The following is a 23,937-nucleotide window of genomic DNA, read 5'->3' as shown; positions in this document are numbered from 1 at the left end:
ATCTACAAGCCCACAATGCCTAGCCATTGTGAGCTTATAGATCTGCTATTTTCAAAAGATTTGTATACATTTTAAAAAATGTACTTTGGTACTTTACGTTAGGTTTTGATAGCAACATTTTTAATTCCGGACTAACTTGTAACAGAATATTTCTCCATGCAGTATGATACTTTTACTTAAGTCAAAAAATATGAGTACTTTTTCCACCACCACTGACTGTAACATTTGCTCCAGCCAGAGGAGCATGGAGCCTCAGCCCCCCCCAGCCCAAGGAGGGGAGGACAGTGACAGGCGGACTGCCGTGTGATTGGACGGGCGACGGACGCGTCCCGTCCGTTGTCTCCTCCCGGTTTTCCTGGCATGACCTTTTCCCTTGGCAACAACAAGCACTTCCTCCGAGCATCTACGGCCATCTTTAAATTTAACTCATTCATGAAAAGTTATTTTGTCCTAATGTAAATACAAAAAAAAACCACCCGGCTGTGTCACGTTTTGGCGACACAACAAGCAAATCAACAGGGAAAAGAAACGGCGTCTGAACGCGCGTTTGGTTTCGTGCACCGACCAGATAAAAACAAACATCGAGTCTGATCCGTCCGAGATAAAGTAAACGGCGAAAGGAAAAAAAAGCGTATGTGGATGATTGTTATTCACATCATTTAAAACAGACGCGTCTGCATTGTTATTTTCCAGGCTATTGTTTGATCGTACCGAGCACACTGTGTTCTATTCCCAAAAACCACGCACTTATCCGGGCGATGTTGACGCGCAGATCGTTACCGTACACATCTAAGATCTGTGGTAGAATAATGGTGTTTTATTTATAACGAAACAGCAGGTGGATTGCTACTATAAAATGGCAAGTGTGGATAGATCAGTGATCCGCCTGAAGGTGTCCTTCACACAGGAGGACGTGTTGTGATGGTAGCGTTTTGCTATGCGCTTTTACAACGTTGTAATAGTGGAGTTTTTACATTGTTAACGCTTTATAACGTGTTTGGAAGCCAGGACCGAACTATAGCTAGGACACTTTTCTTTTACATAGTTTCTTTGAGTGGCCACGTATCGTTATTAAACCCACAGTGTAAAACAGTGTTTCTCAAAGTGGATTCTAGGTTTGTTCTAAATTGACCCAAACAAGTCTGTAACTCTGACCGTTTACAAATGGAACCAAATGGACCCATTTGTATACTGTCAGAGTTAAGGGGAGACTTTGAAATTTAAAGGTGGTCCATTTGGTTCCATTTGTATACTGTCAGAGTTAAGGGGAGACCTTGAAATTTAAAGGTTTGAGAACCGCCGGTGTAAAAGATGTAGTATATGTAAGACTTGGGGTATAAATACAGGCTAATTCCCAAATCATGTGTTCCTGTGTTGCAGGGGGAACAACTCCAAAATGAGAAAGAAACAGACGGTCAAACAGAGGAAGACAGAGGAGACGGCAGTGGTCCAGGAATTTGTGGTGGAAAGAATTATTCGCCGCAGGGTCTCTGACGGCAGAGTGGAGTACTTTCTCAAATGGAAAGGTTTCACAGAGTAAGGAATGGCTCTCATAATATGATACAATTGGTCCTGGATAACACTTCACTGGAAATTGGGTTTCTATATAGCCAATGTGTGGGTTGTATTACGGCAAACAATAGAGTGAAGGTGATGAGGGCACATAAGCCACCCAATAGAACAACAAAGAAGATCAGATGAGGTGAAACTGGATATAAATATTGTAGATTTGTCTGCAGGATGGATACAAAATACGAATCCCAAAAATGTGCAGGGAGTGCTTACTGCCAGCAAATGTTAGGCGACAAAAAAGTACATTCCTTGTTTGTCTAAATCACACATTTTACTCTCCACATGCTGATAACCCTGGTCTCTTATCAAGTAATACATAACAATATCACTATTATATTCTATGACGTTACTGTTAAACTAACGGCTCTAATGTTGTCTTCAGTGCTGACAACACTTGGGAGCCGGAGGACAACTTGGACTGTCCTGAACTCATTGAAGCGTTTCTAAAGAACCGCCACCTGGCTGGGGAGCATGAGGAAGAGGACGATGACCGTCAGCCACAAGGACCAGACATGAACATCATCCCCAAAGAGGAACTCACCGAGCAGGAGACGGAAATTGTGAGTGTGAAGCACCAGTGTGGTCGAGGCTCAATATAAACAGTGACTGGATCTCATAGTTTCCATGTCCATTCATAGCACTTATGTGCATCAATTTAAAGGCGCATCTTCTTTTAGCCTGGCATACAGTAACTACTTTTAGCTTCAAGGAGAACCTGCTCAGTTTTTTTGTGGATGGGTAGTTATCATTACTGATAGTAGGAGTACTCCTGTTAACAGGGCCTCACCATTTGTTGCCTACATTTATCAGCACACACTGCGGGTAGGGTCCACATCGACACTGAAAGCGTATACTGAAAGTACAGTTTTAAGTTGGTCAGGTTACTTCCTTCATGTTCGTTCTGCCGTCCGCAGCCACAAACAGGGGAAGTTCTCTGTCTGGGGAGCCCCAGGGGTCCTCGGGGTGGTTCCAGGGGGTCCCCAGGTAAATGGTTGATAATTAGGAATCAAATGGACTCTCAAGGGTCTGTAAGTCAGATAGATTAGGTTCCATTTGTACCTCTAAGAGTAAAATTAACACTGAGGATTGTACATTGCTGTCTGGGGAGCCCCAGGGGTCCTCGGGGTGGTTCCAGGGGGTCCCCAGGTAAATGGTTGATAATTAGGAATGAAATGGACTCTCAAGGGTCTGTAAGTCAGATAGATTAGGTTCCATTTGTACCTCTAAGAGTAAAATGAACACTGAGGATTGTACAGTGTAGATTGGGGTCCCACTCCCAGAGATAAACATCATATCAAATGGGGGTCCTTGGCTTACTGCATCTAAAACTGAGGCTCCTTGAAATTAAAAAGGGTGAGAATCACTGTACTACAACAATAACAATAGGGGGAGAAGTATTGTGGATGTTATAGACATGTGCAGTATGACTAAATAAGGCTAAGAGTTCCTTTGAAGTTTGCATTAAGGAAACTGTGGGTGCAGGATCACTAATTCTGTTTCTCATGGTGCTCTTTATCTAAACAAATGAGTGAGGCATGGTTACAAATGTAACATTTTAACTGGCAAGCAGGATAAAGGAACAGGAACTGGTGACACTGGTGTGTAGCGACAAGTTAACGTGCAGGCTGTCACGCTCCATGCCAACATCCATGCTCCAGAGACTAATAGGACTTCCCATACAGAGTGAGGTCACTGATCCTGATGTACTACTAGTGACGTTTGATTACACAGCAAAATCTGCTGTGTTGTTTTAACCTAACAGTTAGACTCTTAAGCCTTAAAACGCCTTAAGGTAGGTAAAAGGACTTAAGGTCTTTACACACTGGGAGCGTGACGAATAAACAATCTGAAAATGCAAACATTTTACATGGTTGATGCTTTTATTCATAGTGAAAAATCAACCTCGTTTTGAATAAAAGTGATGTTCTTTTATTTATTATTAATTTACAAATTAATTAATTAAAGGACCCCTATATGACCTCATATAGCACTGATGAAGGTCCGAAACATTTGGTACTTTTTTGCACCTTTCACTTTCACTAGCACAGAGCACTTTATGAGCATGTTGAAATAAAAGAAAAACTATTTTCTTAGACCAAGGAGTCTTCCTTAAAAGTTTATGTAGAGAGTGAGTCTTTTTCGTCCAGTTTTCCGTTATGTTTTTGAAACCACCGCACCATGCAGTCAACCCTGAACAACGACAAAGAAGGGCGCAACGGTGTACCCTGTACTTATGTGTAAACAATATACCATACGGTATGTTTCCTGCTGTAGAGAGAAGACCGGTGACTGATAAATAGTGCAGAGGTCCAACACATACCCATGAGGAAGTTAAACTCAGAGTCCCATGAAATTAGCGTGCTAATGGAAGTGAAACCACAATGTGTGCTATGACTTATGTACACACTTTGCTATTCCCCTTATCTTCTAAATTCTAACTTTGTTATTGTTGCTATTGCTGCTACAATGTTGAATAACCATTGTGTGTGTGTGTGTGTGTGTGTGTGTGTGTGTGTGTGTGTGTGTGTGTGTGTGTGTGTGTGTGTGTGTGTGTGTGTGTGTGTGTGTGTGTGTGTGTGTGTGTGTGTGTGTGTGTGTAGTGTCCACAGATCTACAGTGGGCAGCGAAGGGCAGACATTGAGGGCGGTCCACAGTCTGACCACACCAGCCTGAGCGGGCAGCTGGAGCCAGAGTGCATCCTGGGCTCCACGGACAGACAGGGAGAGCTCATGTTCCTGGTCAAGTGGTAAAAAAGCTTCCTCTTCATCTTTATGAGATGCTGGTGCCTGGTATCACGGTTCAAATGGGGACAAATGCCCCACACTCAGTGTAGCTCCATACGGTCCTTTAACCACGCAAACCCTACGTATATACTTGGGGTCGTTTAGACCCAGGGTTCTATACAAGCCCCCCTTCTGTTTTCCATCAACACTAAATATCTTCACCTAAAATAGCCGATCTACAAGCTCACAACACGTCACACTGTGACACACTGATCTACAAGCTCACAGGTTAAAAAATAAATACAAGCCCAAAAATATATAGGATCAGGTCAATTTAAAATGTCGAGAAACACTGAACTTCAACAATAACAAGTATTGTGGACGATATAGACATGTACAATATGACTAATAAATGCAAATAAGACTAAGGGTTCCTTTAACGTTTGTATTAAGGAAACTATGGGTGCAGGATCACTAATGCTGTTTTTGATTGTGGTCTTTATCACAAAAAAAAAGATTGAGCATGGTTACAAATGTTACAATGTTAACCGGTAAGCAGCATGAATGTACAGGAACTGGTGACTCTAGAGCAGAGATACAACGACAACGTACAGGCTGGATTTCACAGTGTAGATTTGGGTGCCAGAGATTAAAAAAACCAAATCATAGCAAATGGAGGTCCATGATCTAATGCTTATCGTTGCCGTCAGGTGTACAAAACCATTCCTTTATTATTTTGATTTTGACTATTTCAAATCATGAAATAGCCGATCTACAAGCTCACAACGGTGCGAGCCGTTGTGAGCTTGTAGATCTGCTATTTTCACTACTTTTGTGCGACACAACACTCCTGTACGACAAAGTAGAGCTTTAATTTACAAAAAAAAAACGCTGAGAGTCCTTGAAATGAAAAGGCTTGAGAATCACTGCTAAAGGACATTCCACACACCTACAATAATGATGGATTGTGAAAGTTGATGTTAGTGGTCTTCCCAGCCTTGCTTTGACACACAATAAAGCACACAGACAGCATTTCTAAACCACCAAAAGCTCTTATTCATTGTGACACTTTTTAGATAAGACAAGACTTTATTTGCCCCAGAGGGGAAATTGGGGACAAATATGTCAAGAAAATATATCGAGAGTAGGTTTGGGCAATTAACCGAAAATATATTGAGACCGATATTTAGAACCAATAACTGACTTAATCTTGCTAATTTAGGTTAATCAAATAATCGAGAAGCAGTTTATTTTCTTCTTATGATCGAATCGACACAAACAAACCTTTACAATTTTAATTACATTTTTAGTCGATTTTTATAATCGACTAACTCGATTGTCTTTTTCACCACTCAAGCCCTGTTTTATACAAAAATAGCAAAAACAGCACATCACAACACGTGGTGAGCTTGTAGATCTATATTCAGTATTATTTTTTATTACGTAATCAACGCAAAAGTTAGAAATGATCGTGATATCGATTTGATTTGAAGTCACACCGAGCCCTACGTTATGCTACTGTAGGAGACTCCCATCTTTATGGTGTTTGGGATGCTGTGTGTGTGTGTGTCCCCACAGGAAGAACTGTGATGATGTGGCCCTGCTGTCAGCTCATGAAGCCAGCGCCAGGTGTCCCCAGGTGGTCATCGACTTCTACGAACAGAAGCTGACCTGGCACTGTGGAGACGAGGAGCCGTGAAGTGCATCTGCTTGAGTGAGTGTGAGTGTGAGTGTGAGTGTGTGTGTGTGTGTGTGTGTGTGCACATGTTTGTATGTGTACACATGTGTAAGTCTGCATGTGTGTGTGTGTGTGTGTGTGTGTGTGTGTGTGTGTGTGTGTGTGTGTGTGTGTGTGTGTGTGTGTGTGTGTGTGTGTGTGTGTGTGTGTGTGTGTGTGTGTGTGTGTGTGTTTATGTGTATTGGGGGAGTGCAGACAGACAGTCCTGTTGGATGTTAGTTTCCCCTCCATCGAGCGTCTCCTTCAGCTGACATTAGAGGCATGCTGTGTGAAATGACTTCACCGCTGCAGGTAGATTTACGGACGGGTCCTGGCGAGAAGAGGAGGAACGGAGGGAACCTCAGCTGGGATGAATTTTAAGTGCTCAATCGCCTGGTGCTCAGCGGAGGTCAATGTGCCTTTGCGGAGGGCTTGATGGAGAGATGAACTAACCTTTTGTGTAGAGCACTTGATTGGATAAAAAAAAAAAGCTCTAGTGGTTCTCAACTGTTTTCATCTGCACTGGGACATGAGTTTTGGCCTAGAACATGATTTAGGGAACCAGTATGGTAAATAATGACACGATATTCCTAAATTTAGTGTTGTTCTTTGTCTGTGACACTGTCAGAACATCTCACATACTGTACTGTAGATGCAGGGTTAGGTCCCATTTGGCTGGTTGAGAACCAGTGCCCCCTAGCAGATTTGGTCTCATGTCGTCCTGTCGTCCCATAGCACAGTGGCTTTCAAAGTGGGGGCCACCAGGGGGACCAATTGGAAAGGAGAGAAAAATTATCTAACTTGTAATTGCAATTCATATTAAATTCATAAGATTGATAGCATCCCTATTTTGGGTATGTCATTATATCAGGATTTTCCCAAAATGTTCAAACATTTTCAGAATGTTTCAAAAATAACCGATCTACAAACTCGAAACACATCGCAGCGTCACACGTTGTAGCTTGTAGATCAGCTATTTTCACTATTTTTGAAGAATGGCAACTCCAAAAAGCCATGGCTATTTGGGGGTCCTTGGAAAGGTTTGGGAACCACTGCTGTAGCAGACAAGATCACGCAGTGGATGTGTGTTTTTCAGATACATACAGTAGTAACGTTCCTACGTAGACTCCTACTTAGGTGTCCATGGCTGTGTGATGTATTATACATTACTGTACATCTTATATAATGTAGGAAGACTTTGTAGGCAACGGCTGTCAATTTCAACCCTTACCTCCAATCCATCTAGCCATGCGAGTACAGCCAACGATTGTAGATTGTGTGGTTTAAACATGTACTGTTGTGTGGTGCTCGTAGCCAAACCTTTCACTGTATTGAGTTGTGTCACTGTTTGTATATGATGTATACATGTGTTTGAAATATGTTTGAAATATGTTGCCTTGCAACTATTTTTTTTTCTCCGTATCCTTATCAGCTGATGTGTACCAAAATCTGTATACCCCGACGTGTCTTTTGTTTTTCTTTGAACAACATACTTTTTTTAAAGAAACAAAAAAAAAATTGTTTGGTCAGTTACGTTATCCTAAGGAATGCAGAAATCACCAAGGCTTTAACCACTTGAGCCTGATTTATACTGGCAGTGTCGTGCGGTGAAAATTGTCGATCTACAAGCTCACAACAGCAGTGTCACACGACATTTTGTGAGCTTGTAGATTTCCGAAAGTAGATTGGAAAATTTCACCTAAATGGACATTCCCAAAACAAGGGATGCCAGGTTGAAAGTGGTTAAATGTTTTGAAGTGGATCTATACTGTTGAGATGTTGAAAAGAAATGAAGTAAAAATGTACTTTTTATTTGTGCACCCGCGGTAGCTAAACAAAAAAATAAAGCTCGCTAAAATGTAGCACTTTAGGCGTAAGACTGCCCCGGTTGTCCAGGGTACAGTCTTCCAGTAGCTCCTCTTCAGGCCCGTTCATTGTGAAACCTGAACATATTGTATTATGACTAGCACTGTACTGACTTGACATATCTCCCATGATGACTGGACCTGTTGTGGGCCAATCACTGAAACTGTAAACCTCTCTGATGTCACGCCTACCCACTGTGTTAGTGGATCTGCTGACCATGGATCTGTGAAGTGTAATAATCTATGAATAAAGGACAGTCTGTGTGACCCTTTGATACCTTTTGTTTGTGGGTTATGTGAAGTCACGTGTCGAGTCAACTGACTTAAGATAAGAGTTACAGTAGGTTGAGTTGTTGTAGCAATAGTAGCATTAAGAGTAGAGCAGTAGAGTTATTATGAAATAGTTGTATGTTTTTTGGTGTTTGATTAAGTGCATACTGTATGGTTTTAGGAATTTACTTGTTTTTGTTTAGTTTGAATCTTAATTTTCCTGGTAGTTGGTGGAAAGCCTTGATTTATAGAAGCTGAAAAAGGTAGGAGGATGAAAGAATGCATGACATCCGATATGATGGAATAACTAAAACACTAAAACGAAAATGATTGTACATGCAATACTATTTATTTTAGTTTCGCATTGTTCATTTTAGTTTTTATTTAGCTTTATTTTAGATTTAATTAAAAGTTTCAGTTAATAAAATGTTTCTCTTAGCTTTAGTTAACAACAATAATCCTAGAATGGAGTCCCTATTGGAGACTCCTCCTATTGGAGAAAATCCCATGTAATGAATCTTATACGAGTGATGCTGCACAGTGTAATGTGATCCTCTACACACAGAGTGGAATACATGACATGGAGAGTTAGGCCAGTTCAGCAGCCATCTATTCTAGATTGATACAAGTAACCAGAAATATAGCAGTTAAGATCTAACCATTATTGTACACAGGCTGTTGTAAATGTCCTTTTTCTATTTCCGATTTGTTTATTGAAGTGGCAACAATCTTAAGTTTTATGGCATTATTTCTGACATCTTTGCTCTGCTGTAAAACTCTGGAGGAAAAGTCACTGGAATAAAAGACGTTTGACCGATGGACTTGACGTTTTGTGCGGTGAAGCAAGAGGAGAGAAGTGACTCATGAGCGTGTGACTCAGGTAGGTCTGAAATGACGCTTGTGGGTTGAGCTCGTGAGGCTGGCGGCGGCCTCACGTGACGAATTATGAATCGGGCTTAATCGATGAGTAAAGTAAAGCCCAGTGCTAGGGAGGGGTGGAGAGAAGAAATTGGTAGAATAATGGACAGACTGGTCTGGACTGCTGGCATAGCGGTCCAGGCACCTATAGGCTCCAAAGTAGCCTGACAGCACATCGCGGGTTAGAGTCCCGGTTCCGATGGCTGCATGTCACTCCCCATCTTTCTCCCCCCATTTCCTGTCAGACTACTATCCTATCAATAAAAAGGCATAAAAGCCAAAAAAAAAGAATATATTTGAAAAAAAAAGAATAATGGACAAACTGACAATGTGTACAGTAAGTCGAGGAATAGAATGATTGCAATATATGGAACACCATACCACAGGTTAAAGTCGGTGGCTGACATAATAATAATAATAATTGATAGAACATCAACACTTCACACAGTAACTTTGGACTTCTGTGAGTAAAGAGCCAAGCAACTTCTGTGTTTCCTCTGTGGGGCAATAAAAGATTCTCTCTGTGAATTCCCTCCCTTCCCTATTTTTTAAGTCTGTTCTTAACACTTCCTGTATTTGGTCATATAAACTTCCCCATTTCTCAGTAGACAGTACATTCCGGTCTCTCCAGTTCAGTGTCTCCTGCCTCGGCTATGCAGCAGGTTATCAGTGTCTGGGTGCGCGATCCACGGATACAAAAGAATGATTTCTGGCATGCCTACATGGACTATGAAATCTGTTTGCATGTAAGTATATGGACAATACTTAAGTTGTCAGTTTTGTCTGGAGGTTCAAACCCATATAGAAAGCCATACATTACAAGCGTGGGTTTGAATAAAATTTTCATGAAGTATTTATATATGCATCTTCATGTAGGCCTATGGCCTTCATGTATGCCAGAATAATTATGAAATGTATAGTGTGAAGCTTAGCAACGATACAATATATTGCATTTATGTTACAGTATATAAAAACATTTCTATGATAATGGCTACATGCATGGAACAGGGCTCACTTATTTAAGAAATGTCATAAAAGTATTTTTTATGTGCGGGAACAGTGAGCTTTGGGCAGCAGGTGTGTGCCACATACAGGCTGACGTGTCAGCATCATGAGTCTGTCTCTGGCTACTGACTTGTGCTGCGTGTCAAAAATCCTCTCTGTTTAACCGCGTCGTTCCTGTGTCTCGCTACGGTGTAATCTAATGAAGCAAGACATGTCTAAAAATGATCTTCAAAACGTGTACGCTTCTTTTTTCAAGGCCATGTTCACACTGTCAGCCCAAATCCAATTTTTGGCCTATCCAGGTTGGAAACAATTTGTTTAATGAAATCTGAACAGCAAAAAAAAACACATGGAAACACATTTTTGCTAATCAGATTTGAACTACATTCCTGGGTGGTTTGAAATGCAATTCGAATGTGATTTCTGAAGATCAAGCCAGGCTCAGACTGGTCCGGTGCATCTCAGGAGCGGGAAAGGCAAAAAGAAAGAAGGCACTGGAGCAATCTCTGACAATTGAAGCCTTTCCTATATTGACAAGGTGCAGCCAAAAAGAACATTTTGATTTTACAGATCATGACCTGACGAAGATGTAGTCAACAATCACCTGTTAACCTGTGGTTAACAACAGGTCATGACCTGACGGGAATATAGTAACATCGAAACATGACGTTTTATGTCAATAAAGGAAAAGGCTTCAATTGTCCGAGATTGCTTCTTTCTTTTTGTCTAAGATGTGTCTCAGTCTGGACACTCACAGACACTAAAGTCTCATTTATACACCCCAAGTACACTATAAGTTGAGCATTACACACGCGCGCCTATTTGGTTAGGTCACTTGATGTCTAGCAAAACTAAACAATAAAAGCCTGGAGATCGAGGCTACTTGATGTCTGAATACACGACTGTGATCTGCACTTACAAATAACAGTATGGACTGTGGACAGTAAAGATCGGATTTGAGAAACAAATGTGATTTGCCTGCAGTCTGAACAAAGCATTTTCCCACAGGCAAACAGTGTCTGCTTCACCAAGAAGGTCTCACGTGTGAGGAGGAGATACAGTGAGTTTGTGTGGCTTAGGCAGAAGCTACAAGAAAACTCGTTGCTTGTGTAAGTCCATTTCCCTGTCCGTACTCTGTAAAATCCAGAGCATAATTTACTGTAACTCTTTTACTGTTTATTTACTGTTAATTGACACTCAGGATTTTTGCAGTAGCCTATATAGGACACACACGGTCTCTGTGATGACTGCAGCATTGCTTATTTACAAAACAATGAACATATAGTAGTGTACATCCAGCTATTGACGGATTTTCATTCCTTTTTTCATTAATCATCGCTTTTCCTAGATTTTCTATAACTTAAACATTACATTTCAATATATTCTAATTGCCATTATGGACCATGTTGTCCAGAACCACTGCAAGTAAACCTTCCACTGCAATGTTTCCACTAAGTATACAAATAATAATATAATATATAATACATGCAATTTATATAGAGCTTTTCTAAATACTCAGTCACCTTACAAAAGAAAACATAAAAACAACTTCATTAGGAAAATAACTAGTTAACTAGGGTAAAAAAGCAAAACAAAAATGTTTAAAATGTAAAAACTACCTGTGTAACTACCAGCGATTGGTTTGTAAAAAAAACTGAGGGGGGACATTTTTTTAAGCCCTACAGTATATACAGTCCCTCTTCCTATGACAAATGGCTACAAGCTACAATAAGCTTGTTGATGTGCCAGGGTTCATGTGGTTAACATACATTTCTAATACTTGGATAAATGTTATTAACAAGCAAACATATCAGACAGTCTACATTTCCCAAAAGGAAATTATGATAAACTATATCCCAACAGGTGATAAAAATAAAATAAAAAAGACCAAGGGGGATATCAAAAGCAGAGGCATGGTTTTACTCCTGCATTCTCCACACATTTGAGCATGAAGATATGCCATGAAAACAAACCAAAACATTTAATTCCAGTTCCTGGAATTAGAGCTATGCGGCGACTTTTCACTTTCAGATGTACTTTCTGTCACATCTGTCGCAATGATGCCGGTAAATTCCAACGTTTGCTCTGTTTTTAGGGTACCTTTACCAGCACTGCCCCCCAAAAACCCCTTCTTCAGCCTGAACAACGCCAGACAGATCAGTGAGAGGATGAAGGGCCTTCAGAGGTTTTTGGAACAGTAGGTGTATTGCAGTCAGCATACGGATCAATAAAGTCATGAACTGACATGTGTTTGCTAATAGTAAACACATCCACGTGTCAGGAGCCTGTGCCATATCTCATTACACACACTTAGTTATTTATCCATGACAGAAATCTATATACACGACACAAATAACGTAACGAGACTGGACCACGTGGTTGAATAGAATATTCGGTAGAAGGAAGTATGGGGGTGCAACAATCAATCATTTTCTTAGTGATTATTCAATCGATTACTGTTATATAAGCTTACATTTCATAGCACACACCACAATGCACTTCTGTAATGTTCTCAAGCAAAAAATGAACATTTTTAAAATTCATTATCTTATTCCAACTTCTTTTAAATAATTGTTTAAATGCGTTAGTTTTATGACCCTATACATTTTGTTTACCGGGGTCCACCAGGGCTCTATATTTGGTCCACTCCTTTTTACATAGCTGATCTGTTTTTTGACGAATGTTCGCCGCAAGAATAGGGACACTAGGGTTCATGTGGTTGACTGTTGCAGCAAATACACTAACACAGCACTAACCTCTGTGTGTCTGCTCTCCTGTCTGCCCAGGATCCTCCAGAGCCCTCTGTGGTTATCAGACAGCTGTCTGCATCTCTTCCTGCAGTCCCAGCTCAGCGTGGCCAAGATGGAGGCATGCGCCTCGGGCAGGACCCACTACTCTGTGGCACAGGCCGTCCAGAGCTGCGGCTGTGCCCTCCGGCGCTTCCACTCAGAGGAGGATCTGAACACAGACCCGGGCGTCCCCTTCGACTCAGACTCCGAAAGGTAAGATGTACCCCTATATGAAAGAGCCAGAATCAGTGCGAGAATCACTTTCTGAATCTGAAGGGAATTCATGAGCTGAATTTGATTGTGAACTGAATTAAAGGAGTAGTTCACCCAAAAAATGACTTATTTTCTCTATCAATTACATACCCCATGAAGCATTGAATTTATGGAGATTCTTTTGTTTTTGTCGCATTCCTAAGCCAATAATTCGATGACCGGCGGAAATATGCTAATGTCTCCGGTAGGAGACTCAAAGGAGACTCTTTGAGTCTCCTACCGGAGAGACCACCTAAGCCAAATAATTGGTTTAGGAATGCGACAAAAACTAAAAAATCTCCATAAATTCAATGCTTCATGGGGTGTGTAATTGATTGAAAATAAGTCAATTTTTGGGTAAACTACTCCTTTAAATTGTTAACCGAATTCAATTCTGATTCAGATTTTAGAATCACTTTCTTGAGTCTGAATGAATTAAATTGTGATTCTTGTATTTAGGGGGCGGCCATAGCTGAATGGTTAGTGAGCCCACATAGGGAGCCAGAGGCCCTGGTTGCCCCAGGTTTGATTCCAGGCCAGGTCAGCATATGTGTCGATGAAATGAAATTTGTCCCTGAGCAAGACTCTTAACCCCTAATTGCTCACAGGTTCTCATTGGAAACAAGACCGCAAGGACTTTCATGAACGACCTGTTAAAAGGAATTATCCTTATCCTAGGAATCAGAATCCAGTTCAATTCGGAACTTTATTGTTCCATCTTGACTTGCAGGAAGTTTTGAAACAGAAAAAGGGTAGCGGCAGTAAAGACATAAAAAAACAGGTTCAGAGTTTCACTTATACTGTACAATTAAGATTATTTGACTTTTCCTTGCTTTTAGAATTATAGGTCAAAATGTCTATGAGCCATAACTTTACACTTATTGTTTTGTAATAAAAAAATAATTAAATTGAAAAAACAGACAGCAATGACGAAGCAGGTGACAATGTGATGATGACACAATAAAGCATCGAGTAGTTTAGACTATACTGACGAAGCGCACCTTGAAAATGATATTATAACCGGACCACTATGAAAATGAATTAAGAAAGTATTTTCAATGATTTTCTGTTTGCAGATAGTTAGTGTCATTTCATAGCTGTTGTGGAACTATCTGTCAGAAATTCTTCAGCTCTGTGAATGAGAGCTATCTGTATGTCTCTCATATATATATATATATATATATAGGCGGCAGTGGCTCAGGGGTAGAGTGGCCGGGTAGAGTGAACTGGAAAACCGCAAGGTTCCCAGTTCGATCCCGGGCTGGGGCGCTCCCCTAGAGTTAGTGTCGAAGTGTCCTTGAGCAAGACGCTGAACCCCTAATTGCTCCCGATGAGTAGGTTGGTGCCTTGCATGGTTTCCTCCGCCATCGGTGTATGAATGTGTGTGTGAATGGGTTAATGGCACAATCAATGTAAAGCGCTTCGGATAGAAGCGCTATATAAATGCACCATTTACCATTTTTATATATATATATATATATATATATATATATATATATATATATATATATATATATATATATATATATATATATACACATATATATATATATATATACATACATACATACATACATACATACATACATACATACATACATACACACATACATACATACATCCAGTGGTGTGTTCTACCGTCAGATGCTGTGTACGGCGTACACCTTGAGATTATTTTTCGTCGCCATCGTATACCTTCAAAAACTGTTCAAAACAGCGCATCTGATACGCTGTGATACGCTGTGATACGCTAACTGCCCAAGGCAGGGGGGGCAGCAAGAATGTGGGCTAACTCTGAGTTGATGGCTTATCAAGTGTGAAGCTATTGTTCTTGAGGTGATAAGTAATGGCTGCGACGGAATTCACACATTAACAACGACGCGAATACTAATGAAGTACTTTAATCAGGCGCGTCTGATGCGTCTCCAGAACAGCCTCCGTCTGCTGCACCAGAGGCAGAGACACGGGCCACTGTCCCGGACAGAATCGCTCTCTCTGCTCTCATCTGTAGCCCCATATAGTACCTCTCCCTCCGCTATGTAGCTCCGAGATGAGGTCCTATATCTATGTCCTATGTTCTCTACCGTTCGGCTGAAAAATGTCCGCACATTTGCCACTTTACATGTTTCTTACCCCTTTCTGCACATCGTATCCAAAAAGTAAATGTATTCTGAAATGATCACAGATGTTTGAAATTTTAACTCACCATAAAATCTAACAAACGAGTTGAAAAAAGTGTTTAAATCGCTTCTCTCCTGAGCCGGTTCAATAATATTATGCATTAGAAGATGCAATTCAACATTTGACCAGTAGGGCAATCAGTAATGTTATCTCTATGGGCGCAACTCTTGCGCAATGTCTTAAAAACATGTAACCGGCGGAGGAGAGAGGCGAATAAAGTGCTTTTTTCAACTCGTTTGTTGGATTTTATGGTGAGTTAAATTTTCAAACATCTGTGATCATTTCAGAATACCTTTACTTTTTGGATACGATGTGCAGAAAGGGGTAAGAAACAGGTAAAGTGGCAAATGTGCGGACATTTTTCAGCCGAACGGCAGAGAACGATATGGAACCTCATATCGGAGCTATACAGCGGAGGGTGAGGTTCCGATTGGAGCTACTCTCATCTGCTGACACTACACTCAATAAGGAAAACCAGCCTGTCGATTCCAGCGTTGCTCTTGTTTTCACATTCAATATTTTTGTGGGCCACGAAAATGTTCACATTTTGTGGGAGGCAGGGAATAATCATAGTATACCTTCAAAAAAAAAGTAGAACACAACACTGATACATACATACATACATACATACATACATATACACATACACACGTGGTGAAGACAGGGCCTGCCTTTACTCATCCCTATGTTCCCCAGGTTCTATGTTCCCCGGGTTCTATGAACGCCCACTTACCTTAGGGTTATAGGTTTAAAGTTAGGTAAACGGGGAACATAGAACATGGGGAACATAGATATACACTCCCCTTTCCCACCTTAACCTCTCGTTAACACTATGTGCATTTATATATCAGTTTATCATATACATTCTTCTGATCATGGTGCGTATTAAACATTGCTTCCCGTCATTTATCGTTGCAATATATTCACCACCATTCATTACAGCCCTGTGGTCAACTCCAAACAACCTGTTTGCTACAATGCTAGCTGTGTATGTATTCAGAGTTTGTTTGTGTTCACATCCTTGCTAATTGCTAATCAAACACACAATCCTTACCATTTCCTCTTTACTGGTCTGATGATCACAGAAGAGTGACAAGGGGATGCAGTGATTATTTTTAATTGTTTTGAATCGAACAACTTTTGAATCGAATCATGACCCCAAGAATCGGAATCGAATTTTGAGATAGCAGAAGATTCACAGCCCTAGTGATGTCATTGGGGCATACCACCTTGCAGGGGAGTTTGTGTTTGACTGCAAAGTGTTTATTGTTAATATAAAAAGACCTGTGTGATTTAAAACATGAATACTACTTAGCTTGTGGATGATGACACATTTTGTATGATTTTGGAATGGTTTTCTCTGATCATTTCACATGATTTGTAGGTGAAGTTAAAGGTGGATCCTGTGCTTAGGACAGGTGGCTTGAGCCAATAAGGATAGGCCCAGCTTAGAGTATATAAGTCATGTCTAAGACATGGGAGTGTGAACCAGGGGCACAATGCTGCAGGTGAGCGCTGCCCTAACAAAACAGTATAATAAAAACAGATGTTTAGTTTGTTGTTATGCTTGACTTTATGCAGGTGAGTTTATTGTTTTCCATTTTTGTATTCAATATTTTTGAAGACCATACTTAATTTTGCATAATTGCACACACACGTACAGTAAGTAAAAGCTATCCTCTTTTGTGTCTTTACAGCTCATTGTTTAGAGATACAGAACCGTGCAGGAGGAAAGATGTTGTACTGAACTGCCCAGAGACTACAACCCCACTGGATATCAGAAGAATCGACAGTAGGGAAGATCTGATGAGCTCCTCATCCGTCTCACCTTGAACATATTATTCTCAGAACATTTTCCCGACAGGGGTTGGACGTTATGCACCCTATGCACCTTTTAATGAGTCTGAAGGGATGAAAGCACTTCCCATTCTGGCTCTGATCCTCATGAACTGACATTTTCTCTATTAAAGTGACTTCTGGTTCACAAATCACCATAGTTGTGATATTTCGTGTAAGCTATAGGCGGTCAGACATTTTCCTCCATAAATGTTAATAAAGGTATTTGTTTTGTTATTTTACTATGGGTCCATGTGTTGTTTGGCTCTTACTATCCTGGTACACAAATCTTCCTGTCATTTCAAGAGGTGACAAAAACTGTCCAGGAGATGGCAGTGTTGTTACATCCATGTTACTGGTTAGAGTAGGCACTCTACACATTTACCAACATGGCATATACTGTATAGCAGTGGTTCTCAACCAGTGGTCCTTGAGAGGGTTCCAGGAGGTCCCCAGACAAATTAATAGTTAGGAGCCAAATTGGACCTTGTATCTCTAACTCTGAGAGTGTACAAATGGAATCAAATGGACCCGTTTTGTACACTCTCAGAGTTAAATGAATACCGATGATGATACTACTGTGTAGATTGGGACCCCCAAGAAATCAAAATGGTTGAGTCCCTGGCATATCTCTTCAAATGGGGGTCCCTGGGCTAATATTTGTCAATTTGGGGGTCCTTCCCGCAAAAAAGGTTGAAAACCACTGCTGTATAGCATTAAAGCAGCACTGTCACATTTTCTTTAATGACTAAAATTAAATGTTGTCCAATGTATGGTAGAATATGTTAATACAATATAACTTATACAATTGGGGTGGTTTTATTTTGTCTCCCTGCTTTTCTATTGAGACATTTAGATCCTGTGTCTAGGTGAGACATGACCTTTGACACGATCCTGTTTCTGGTTTGACACTAATCTTGACCTCAAGATTCAATTTATCCCCTGAGCAAGCAGGAAGGCTTTATTAGCTCAATGGTAAAACATTTCAGCACTTGCGCAGGAGCCCGGGTTCAAATCCAGGGTAGAAGAGGAAAGTTACATAGTGCAGCTTTAAGCACTTCATAAAGTCAAATACTATTAACTACATAAGCCCTGTTTTATACTTTGTGGTATGACGGATGGTGTCACACAAAAATAGCACAAATAGACAAAATTGTTTAAAAATAACCGATCTACAAGCTCACAAGTTCACACATCACATAGTGCAACGTGTTGCGAGCTTGTAGATAGGCTATTTTTTAACAATTTAGACATGATTTTTGTAAAATATTTGCCTATAACAATTCATGTTCATACACTAAGTTACATAGGGCTACAAATAGCATGTCACTAGATGTAGGAACAGCTTCCTGATGCAGCACAGTGACAGCCACGTGTCATCTTCGTAGCGGCTGCATGGTTAGCAGCAGCGAGACACATGTAATAGGGTCTCTGAAGAGTTTTCAGCCAAACCCTCCTGTCAGCCTGTGCCGGTGCTGGGGCCGGGGGGCTCTAGCAGGCCCCAGTAGACACGCTCCTGTCGGACAGGGGCCAACCAGGTAGACAGTCGGCACTGCTCCCCGCTCAGCAAAATGCCAGGTCCGCTGACAGGACATATGTGCTACCTCTCTCGCTCTTGTCTGCTTTGGTAGTGTGTGCATGTCACCTTTTTCTGTGATTGTGCGTGTGTGGGGAGGTTGTGGTCTATGTGTGTCTGTCACAATGTCTCACACACACACACACACACACACACACACACACATACAGACATGTCTTCCCACAGCGAGGAGCACCATGCTTATGCAGAGGTAATGACCACTAAGCAGAGAGATGGGAGCCTGACATCTCACCACCTTTAATTAGATTAGCATGTCCCTCTGAAGGCACGGCGAGGTTCATTAGGAATTCATAACAAAAGGAGGGAGAGCAGCAGGCTGACAGGGGAGTGACATCACCTCGGACCTGCTCTGCCCTGAGCAGGAGGGGCTAGGAACACACCGGGACCCTGGAACGCCTCCAAACACAAATTGGGAGAGTATGGAGAGCAGTGCTGTGTCTTCACAAGACGGCAGCTTGTTAAATTCCAATTTTGCAGTCTGATTCCAGGGAAAAGATGAGAGGGTCGTGTGCATGTTGGTGTGTGTCTGCGTGCATACTTAGTGCATGTGTGTGAGAGTGTGTGTGTGCGAGCATGCATGCATGCATGAGTATGTGTGTGCATGCAAAGGATGTGTTTGCGTGTTCCCATATGTGCATGCATGTGTCTCTTGTGTCACATGCACACCTGTTAATATAGGTGTGTATACTCTGTCATTGTGCATGCAGCATTATCCTGCATCCCGCAGGTGTGTGCAACATATTTATCCAAAAGAGCTTTGTTCTTGGCTTAAGACCGAACTATTCAATACCCACACATACCCACACACCCATTTCTGAGAACCAGACAGCAAAACCTGGATTTAACAGCCTGCCACAGATAGGCTATGCTTCTCTTCTCTTTCACAAAGGTTCTATGCAAATCATTTTGACATTTAAAAAGATCTGTCATTGAAATGTGAGGAGAGATATAGTATAGATATAGATAGTAGTCTATTTATATTTTACATTACAGTTTCTTTCTACAGGTACTCCCATGAGAACATGACTAATGCAAATGCCACCATCACAGGCTTGAGACAATGCTGCTCGATGTGATGCGAGGGTATGGAATAGCCGACACCAATTCAGGACTGGATCGCCGCCCGGCGCCCTCCTCTCCTTCCTATCCACCATCAGAGTCCGGAGCTGTGCAATGTTGCTGGCGCCGCTGTCACGCTGCTATGTGTCCTAGTATGTGGTGCGCCCCCTTCCTCTTCTACAGTAGCTGTGCCTTGGTTTGGCTCCCACAGTGTCAGCTTCGGCTCACTATCAGTTGCGGGTGCCTTATACAGTGCCCAGCCAGCTCATCCTTCTTTGACCTTGGGGCCTTCTTCGGTGACCCAAAGAAGGCCCCCATAGAGGGGCATCAAGTGCCATTCGAAGCATTCTTGTGTAGACGCCATCCAGGGCCGTTCCCTGCTGTGATGTGAGTGTCCATGTACAGTATCGGCCCTGTACAGCAGTACTGATTCTACTGTAGCCACAAACAGCCACCTCTTGAGGTCATCACCCTTCTCAGATTTCAACACTCTCCTCATCCCGTACAAGGCATTCCAGGCAAGTGCTGTCCGGACTGGGGGCCTTTATGGCAAAGGCCCGATCTCCTTTGGTCACCAAATTAGCCTTATGAATCTCCAGTAGACCCCATTCTACCATATCACATAAATAGCTAGGAGCTAGACCATTAAGAGCTTTAAAAGGTAGCAGTAAAATCATCATATTGGTTGTAATTAACGGTTTAAGTAATTAAGCCTACAGTAGGGCTACTTGTCGTGGGCCTACAACAAAGCAAAAATAGACAATCTACAAGCTCACAACGCGTCGTGATGTGAGCTTGCGGATTTGCCATTTTACCCTCTTTTTTATGTTGAAATGTTTCACTTTTTAGGGGGCCAAGCACATAGTGTGTAGGTCCCCTTTTGTTTTTGTTGGTTTTATTTTTCCGCCACTTTTAGCTGTTCTGGTTTAACCGTGCTGTCGTTTTTTATGAAACTCGGCAATATGGTAGATGGCTATACCAAACGGCGAAGACACGAAACTCACAACCATTGGCCTAAGGGTGGCGCCATAGCAATCAGTTGAAAATGCAAACTTTGAACAGGTATAACTCATGCCCTGTTTGAGCTACAGCCATGAAACTTCAATACACATGCGTCTCCTTATGCCAAACAACTTTTCCACTTTGACCTCTGACCTTTAGATTTCCCACTTTGAATTGTATAAAACAGTGCAAATCTATCTCCTCGTTGGATTTTTAACAATAGTTTCTGATAACATTTTGATTCTGATTAATTTTTACATAATTTACATCAGGGCTTTACTGTAGCCATGGGCGCCTAGTTTTTGTTTGAGTGGGGGGGGCAGTCGCAGACCTTAAGGGTAAAACCCAGAAATGTTTTTGACCAACATAAAAAAAAACAGACGGGTAAAAGTGCTTTATTTAAAAAAAAAACACTAAAAAAGTTAATACTGCATAAATATAAATTCCACTAACCTCATAGTCATATTCTTGTCATCTGGACTTTACCATCCGAGTGTAGACTAGAAATTAACAACAGCTTGAACAAAATAGAGCCAGAGAGGGTCGCTTGTAAAAAATAAATGCTTGATGCATATAACATTAACGAGCGTCAACGACCGTCAGTGCCTGTCTCATTTCTCTCCAAAAGCCCTTGAATATGATGGAATATGATTAAGGATTACTGTGATTATGATTATTAAGCTCACATTTCACACACACCATACAGTACAAACTCCTGTAACTTCTGTCACTTGCCCCCGCAAAAAATGCATGGTGGGATTGTAGATCGGCTATTTGGCAAAAAAAATAAAAAATAAAAGTAAGTAAGAAATTCTGGAGAAAAAAATGTAATAATTAATGCGTAAAAGAAAGTGTGGGGGGGGGGGGGGTGCGCACACCCCCTCGCTTGTGACTGTAGCCCTAAGGCGCGATGCGATGACCCCGGTGTCAACTCGCTGTCTGTGTTGCATACTGATTGGGTAGGAATCAACCTTCAGTAACCCTCTGGTTTGCAATGTGGAGAGGACCCTCATTTCTAAAGCCGCTGAGTTACAACAAAACAAGAACAAATGATAAAAAACATTTGTTTAAAAACCAAACTAAAGTTCAGATTGAGTTGTAGAGCCACTAGAAAGACATACAAAACTTAAATTCTGCACAATTGTAGCTGTGCCACAGCTTAACATTCCCCCATTTCCGATAGTGCTGACTGTGCAAACTCTGAACCACAGTAGGCTAGTGGTGGAAGGTGAGCGCAGAATATGGCTCCACCGAGGATACAGGATAGAGGATCCACCGCCTCTTGGCCAAGTCAGCACATCTTTCTGCCTCCACAGCTTAAATGACCTCCACCCCCCCCATGCCGCTCCTATCTCATGCCTGAGTTGCCCTTACCTCTGTTGTGCAATTAGCACAGAGCTACAAAAAAGAAAAGAAAAGAAAATCCATTTTAAGTGATGGCGCAACCAGCAGCATTATCGAACATTCAGCTGGTGAGTATCAGTATGAAATCACTAATCAGGGTTTTTTTTTTGTCTCAGTGAACAGACCACACACACACACACACACACACACACACACACACACACACACACACACACACACACACACACACACACACACACACACGCACACGCACACACACAAACTAAATGGAAGTTCTGGGAGCAGATACGCTCTAGCGGAGGCCAATTACAGATAACTCAGAGGCTGCTCATGCATTTTAAGTGCCACATTATACAGGAGTCATTAGTAGCAACAGTACAGCGTCGTCGAGATATTAGATCTATACGACTGCTTTTCGTGATGACAGGATGAGCCGTTGTCACAAGCGCCCACCTATAGCACACACACAGTATATACTGTATATACCGTGTATATATAGATGGATATATGGTATGGAGAGAGAGAGACAGAATAAAGGCAACTCCACACAGGGAAGTCCCCAGTGCTAACTTAACTGCCGTGATATTGTAATACAGGCCCTGTGATCAGGGACGCCGCCTGCAAATGTGGGCCAATGTCAGCATTTGTTCCTCAATATTTATGAAACAATAAAACCCACAAACCGTGACAAATGTGAGGGCCCCTGTCAGCCCACAGCCCTTGACTCGACTCCTATTGCCTCTACCAAGAGACCCATGGCCGTGTCCTCAGTGTTGGTTTAACTCAGAGAGTGTGAAAAGTGGACCTGAACAAACACCACGGCAGTGTTTCCATAAGTCCATCCCGAGCACGCAGCCGTTCTGGGTCGAGCAATAATTCAAAGGCAATCAAGGAGCAGAACAGAGTGAAACTGTGTGTGTGTGTGTGTGTGTGTGTGTGTGTGTGTGTGTGTGTGTGTGTGTGTGTGTGTGTGTGTGTGCGCACAGATGGGTTCATGTGTGTGTTTAAGAGGGATTTTCTGTTCACTGTATGGAAATATTGAAATTATTAATAGGATAAACCTACAGGCTCTGAACATCGGCCAGGGTATACCGCTTTGCATGAAAATCTGTAGCACTATTTGCATTTGCACTGTTCTTTTATAGAGGTCAAAGATCCTCATAAGGATATAGGAAGATAAGGGAAATTCTGATTTAGTTTTTCGCTGCTTCCCACTTTTTGAAGGACTAGGGAATGAATGTATTCAGTACAAATCAATCAAAGGTACAATGTACAAATGTCTGTGTGTTCGTCTTAAAACCCACACTGTAAAGTCCTGAGTTTTAATTTAACCTCTGACGGTGTACAAATGGACCCCATAGAGTCCATTTGTACACTCCGAGTTCAATTAAAACTCAGGATTTTGCAGTGCACTCCAATCTGTGAAACACACTCGTTTCAGACGCGGTCCCAAGGCGCCAACATTTTTCTCCGTCAGTCACCCGTCAGAGATGGAAATGAGACGACTTAAGCGCTATCTATCATTCATCAAATCTGACAGGCTCAGCCACCGTTCCTTTGTTCCCCGCTCGGCCGTACCTGCTATTCCTGCCGCGGCGCATGCTGTCGCCGTTTCCATGCGCGGATGTAGCAATTACCAAAGTACGAGCGTGATCGCTGTAGCAAGGCGAGCAACAGCTTCTCATCTCCTGGAATGAGGGGCCCGGCGACGTGAAACAAACTCTTCTGCTGCCACGAACACGTGGCCCGAGGGAAGGGAATTTAGGGGAAGTTGAGATCAGCATAT

At 41.7% G+C, this 23,937-nt stretch overlaps 2 protein-coding genes across 3 annotated transcripts; both read left to right on the top strand.

Annotated features, from left to right (window-relative positions):
- Positions 1–408: 408 nt before the first annotated feature.
- Positions 409–8,152, top strand: cbx3b (chromobox homolog 3b). 2 transcript variants are annotated; one of them, XM_084052097.1, is made up of 5 exons: positions 409–606; positions 1,381–1,536; positions 1,955–2,132; positions 4,173–4,318; positions 5,874–8,152. In XM_084052097.1, exons 2-5 carry the CDS (start codon positions 1,397–1,399, stop codon positions 5,992–5,994), a joined length of 585 nt encoding a protein of 194 aa, XP_083908223.1. In that variant the 5' UTR covers positions 409–606; positions 1,381–1,396; the 3' UTR covers positions 5,995–8,152. The 2 variants fall into 2 exon arrangements, with proteins under 2 accessions (XP_083908223.1, XP_083908222.1); XM_084052096.1 differs by having other exon boundaries at positions 409–631.
- Positions 8,153–9,691: 1,539 nt separating this feature from the next.
- snx10b (sorting nexin 10b) lies at positions 9,692–17,332 on the top strand. The gene is made up of 5 exons (XM_084052715.1): positions 9,692–9,811; positions 11,079–11,179; positions 12,166–12,267; positions 12,857–13,072; positions 16,990–17,332. Exons 1-5 carry the CDS (start codon positions 9,719–9,721, stop codon positions 17,123–17,125), a joined length of 648 nt encoding a protein of 215 aa, XP_083908841.1. The 5' UTR covers positions 9,692–9,718; the 3' UTR covers positions 17,126–17,332.
- Positions 17,333–23,937: the final 6,605 nt, after the last annotated feature.

Source organism: Gymnoscopelus microlampas (genome assembly GCF_963454915.1).
Source record: "Gymnoscopelus microlampas genome assembly, chromosome: 3".
NCBI lineage: Eukaryota > Metazoa > Chordata > Actinopteri > Myctophiformes > Myctophidae > Gymnoscopelus > Gymnoscopelus microlampas.
The sequence above is the reverse complement of the archived record's forward strand: the minus strand, read 5'-3'. Positions and strand labels throughout refer to the sequence as shown.

Bases quoted from the DNA above. Each gene is read 5' to 3' on its own strand.
- cbx3b (XM_084052097.1), top strand. From the start codon at position 1,397: ATGAGAAAGAAACAGACGGTCAAACAGAGGAAGACAGAGGAGACGGCA. The intron at 1,537-1,954 runs GTAAGGAATGGC...TGTTGTCTTCAG, and splicing joins AAATGGAAAGGTTTCACAGA to TGCTGACAACACTTGGGAGC. The intron at 4,319-5,873 runs GTAAAAAAGCTT...GTGTCCCCACAG, and splicing joins CTCATGTTCCTGGTCAAGTG to GAAGAACTGTGATGATGTGG.
- snx10b (XM_084052715.1), top strand. From the start codon at position 9,719: ATGCAGCAGGTTATCAGTGTCTGGGTGCGCGATCCACGGATACAAAAG. The intron at 9,812-11,078 runs GTAAGTATATGG...ATTTTCCCACAG, and splicing joins ACTATGAAATCTGTTTGCAT to GCAAACAGTGTCTGCTTCAC. The intron at 12,268-12,856 runs GTAGGTGTATTG...CTGTCTGCCCAG, and splicing joins CTTCAGAGGTTTTTGGAACA to GATCCTCCAGAGCCCTCTGT.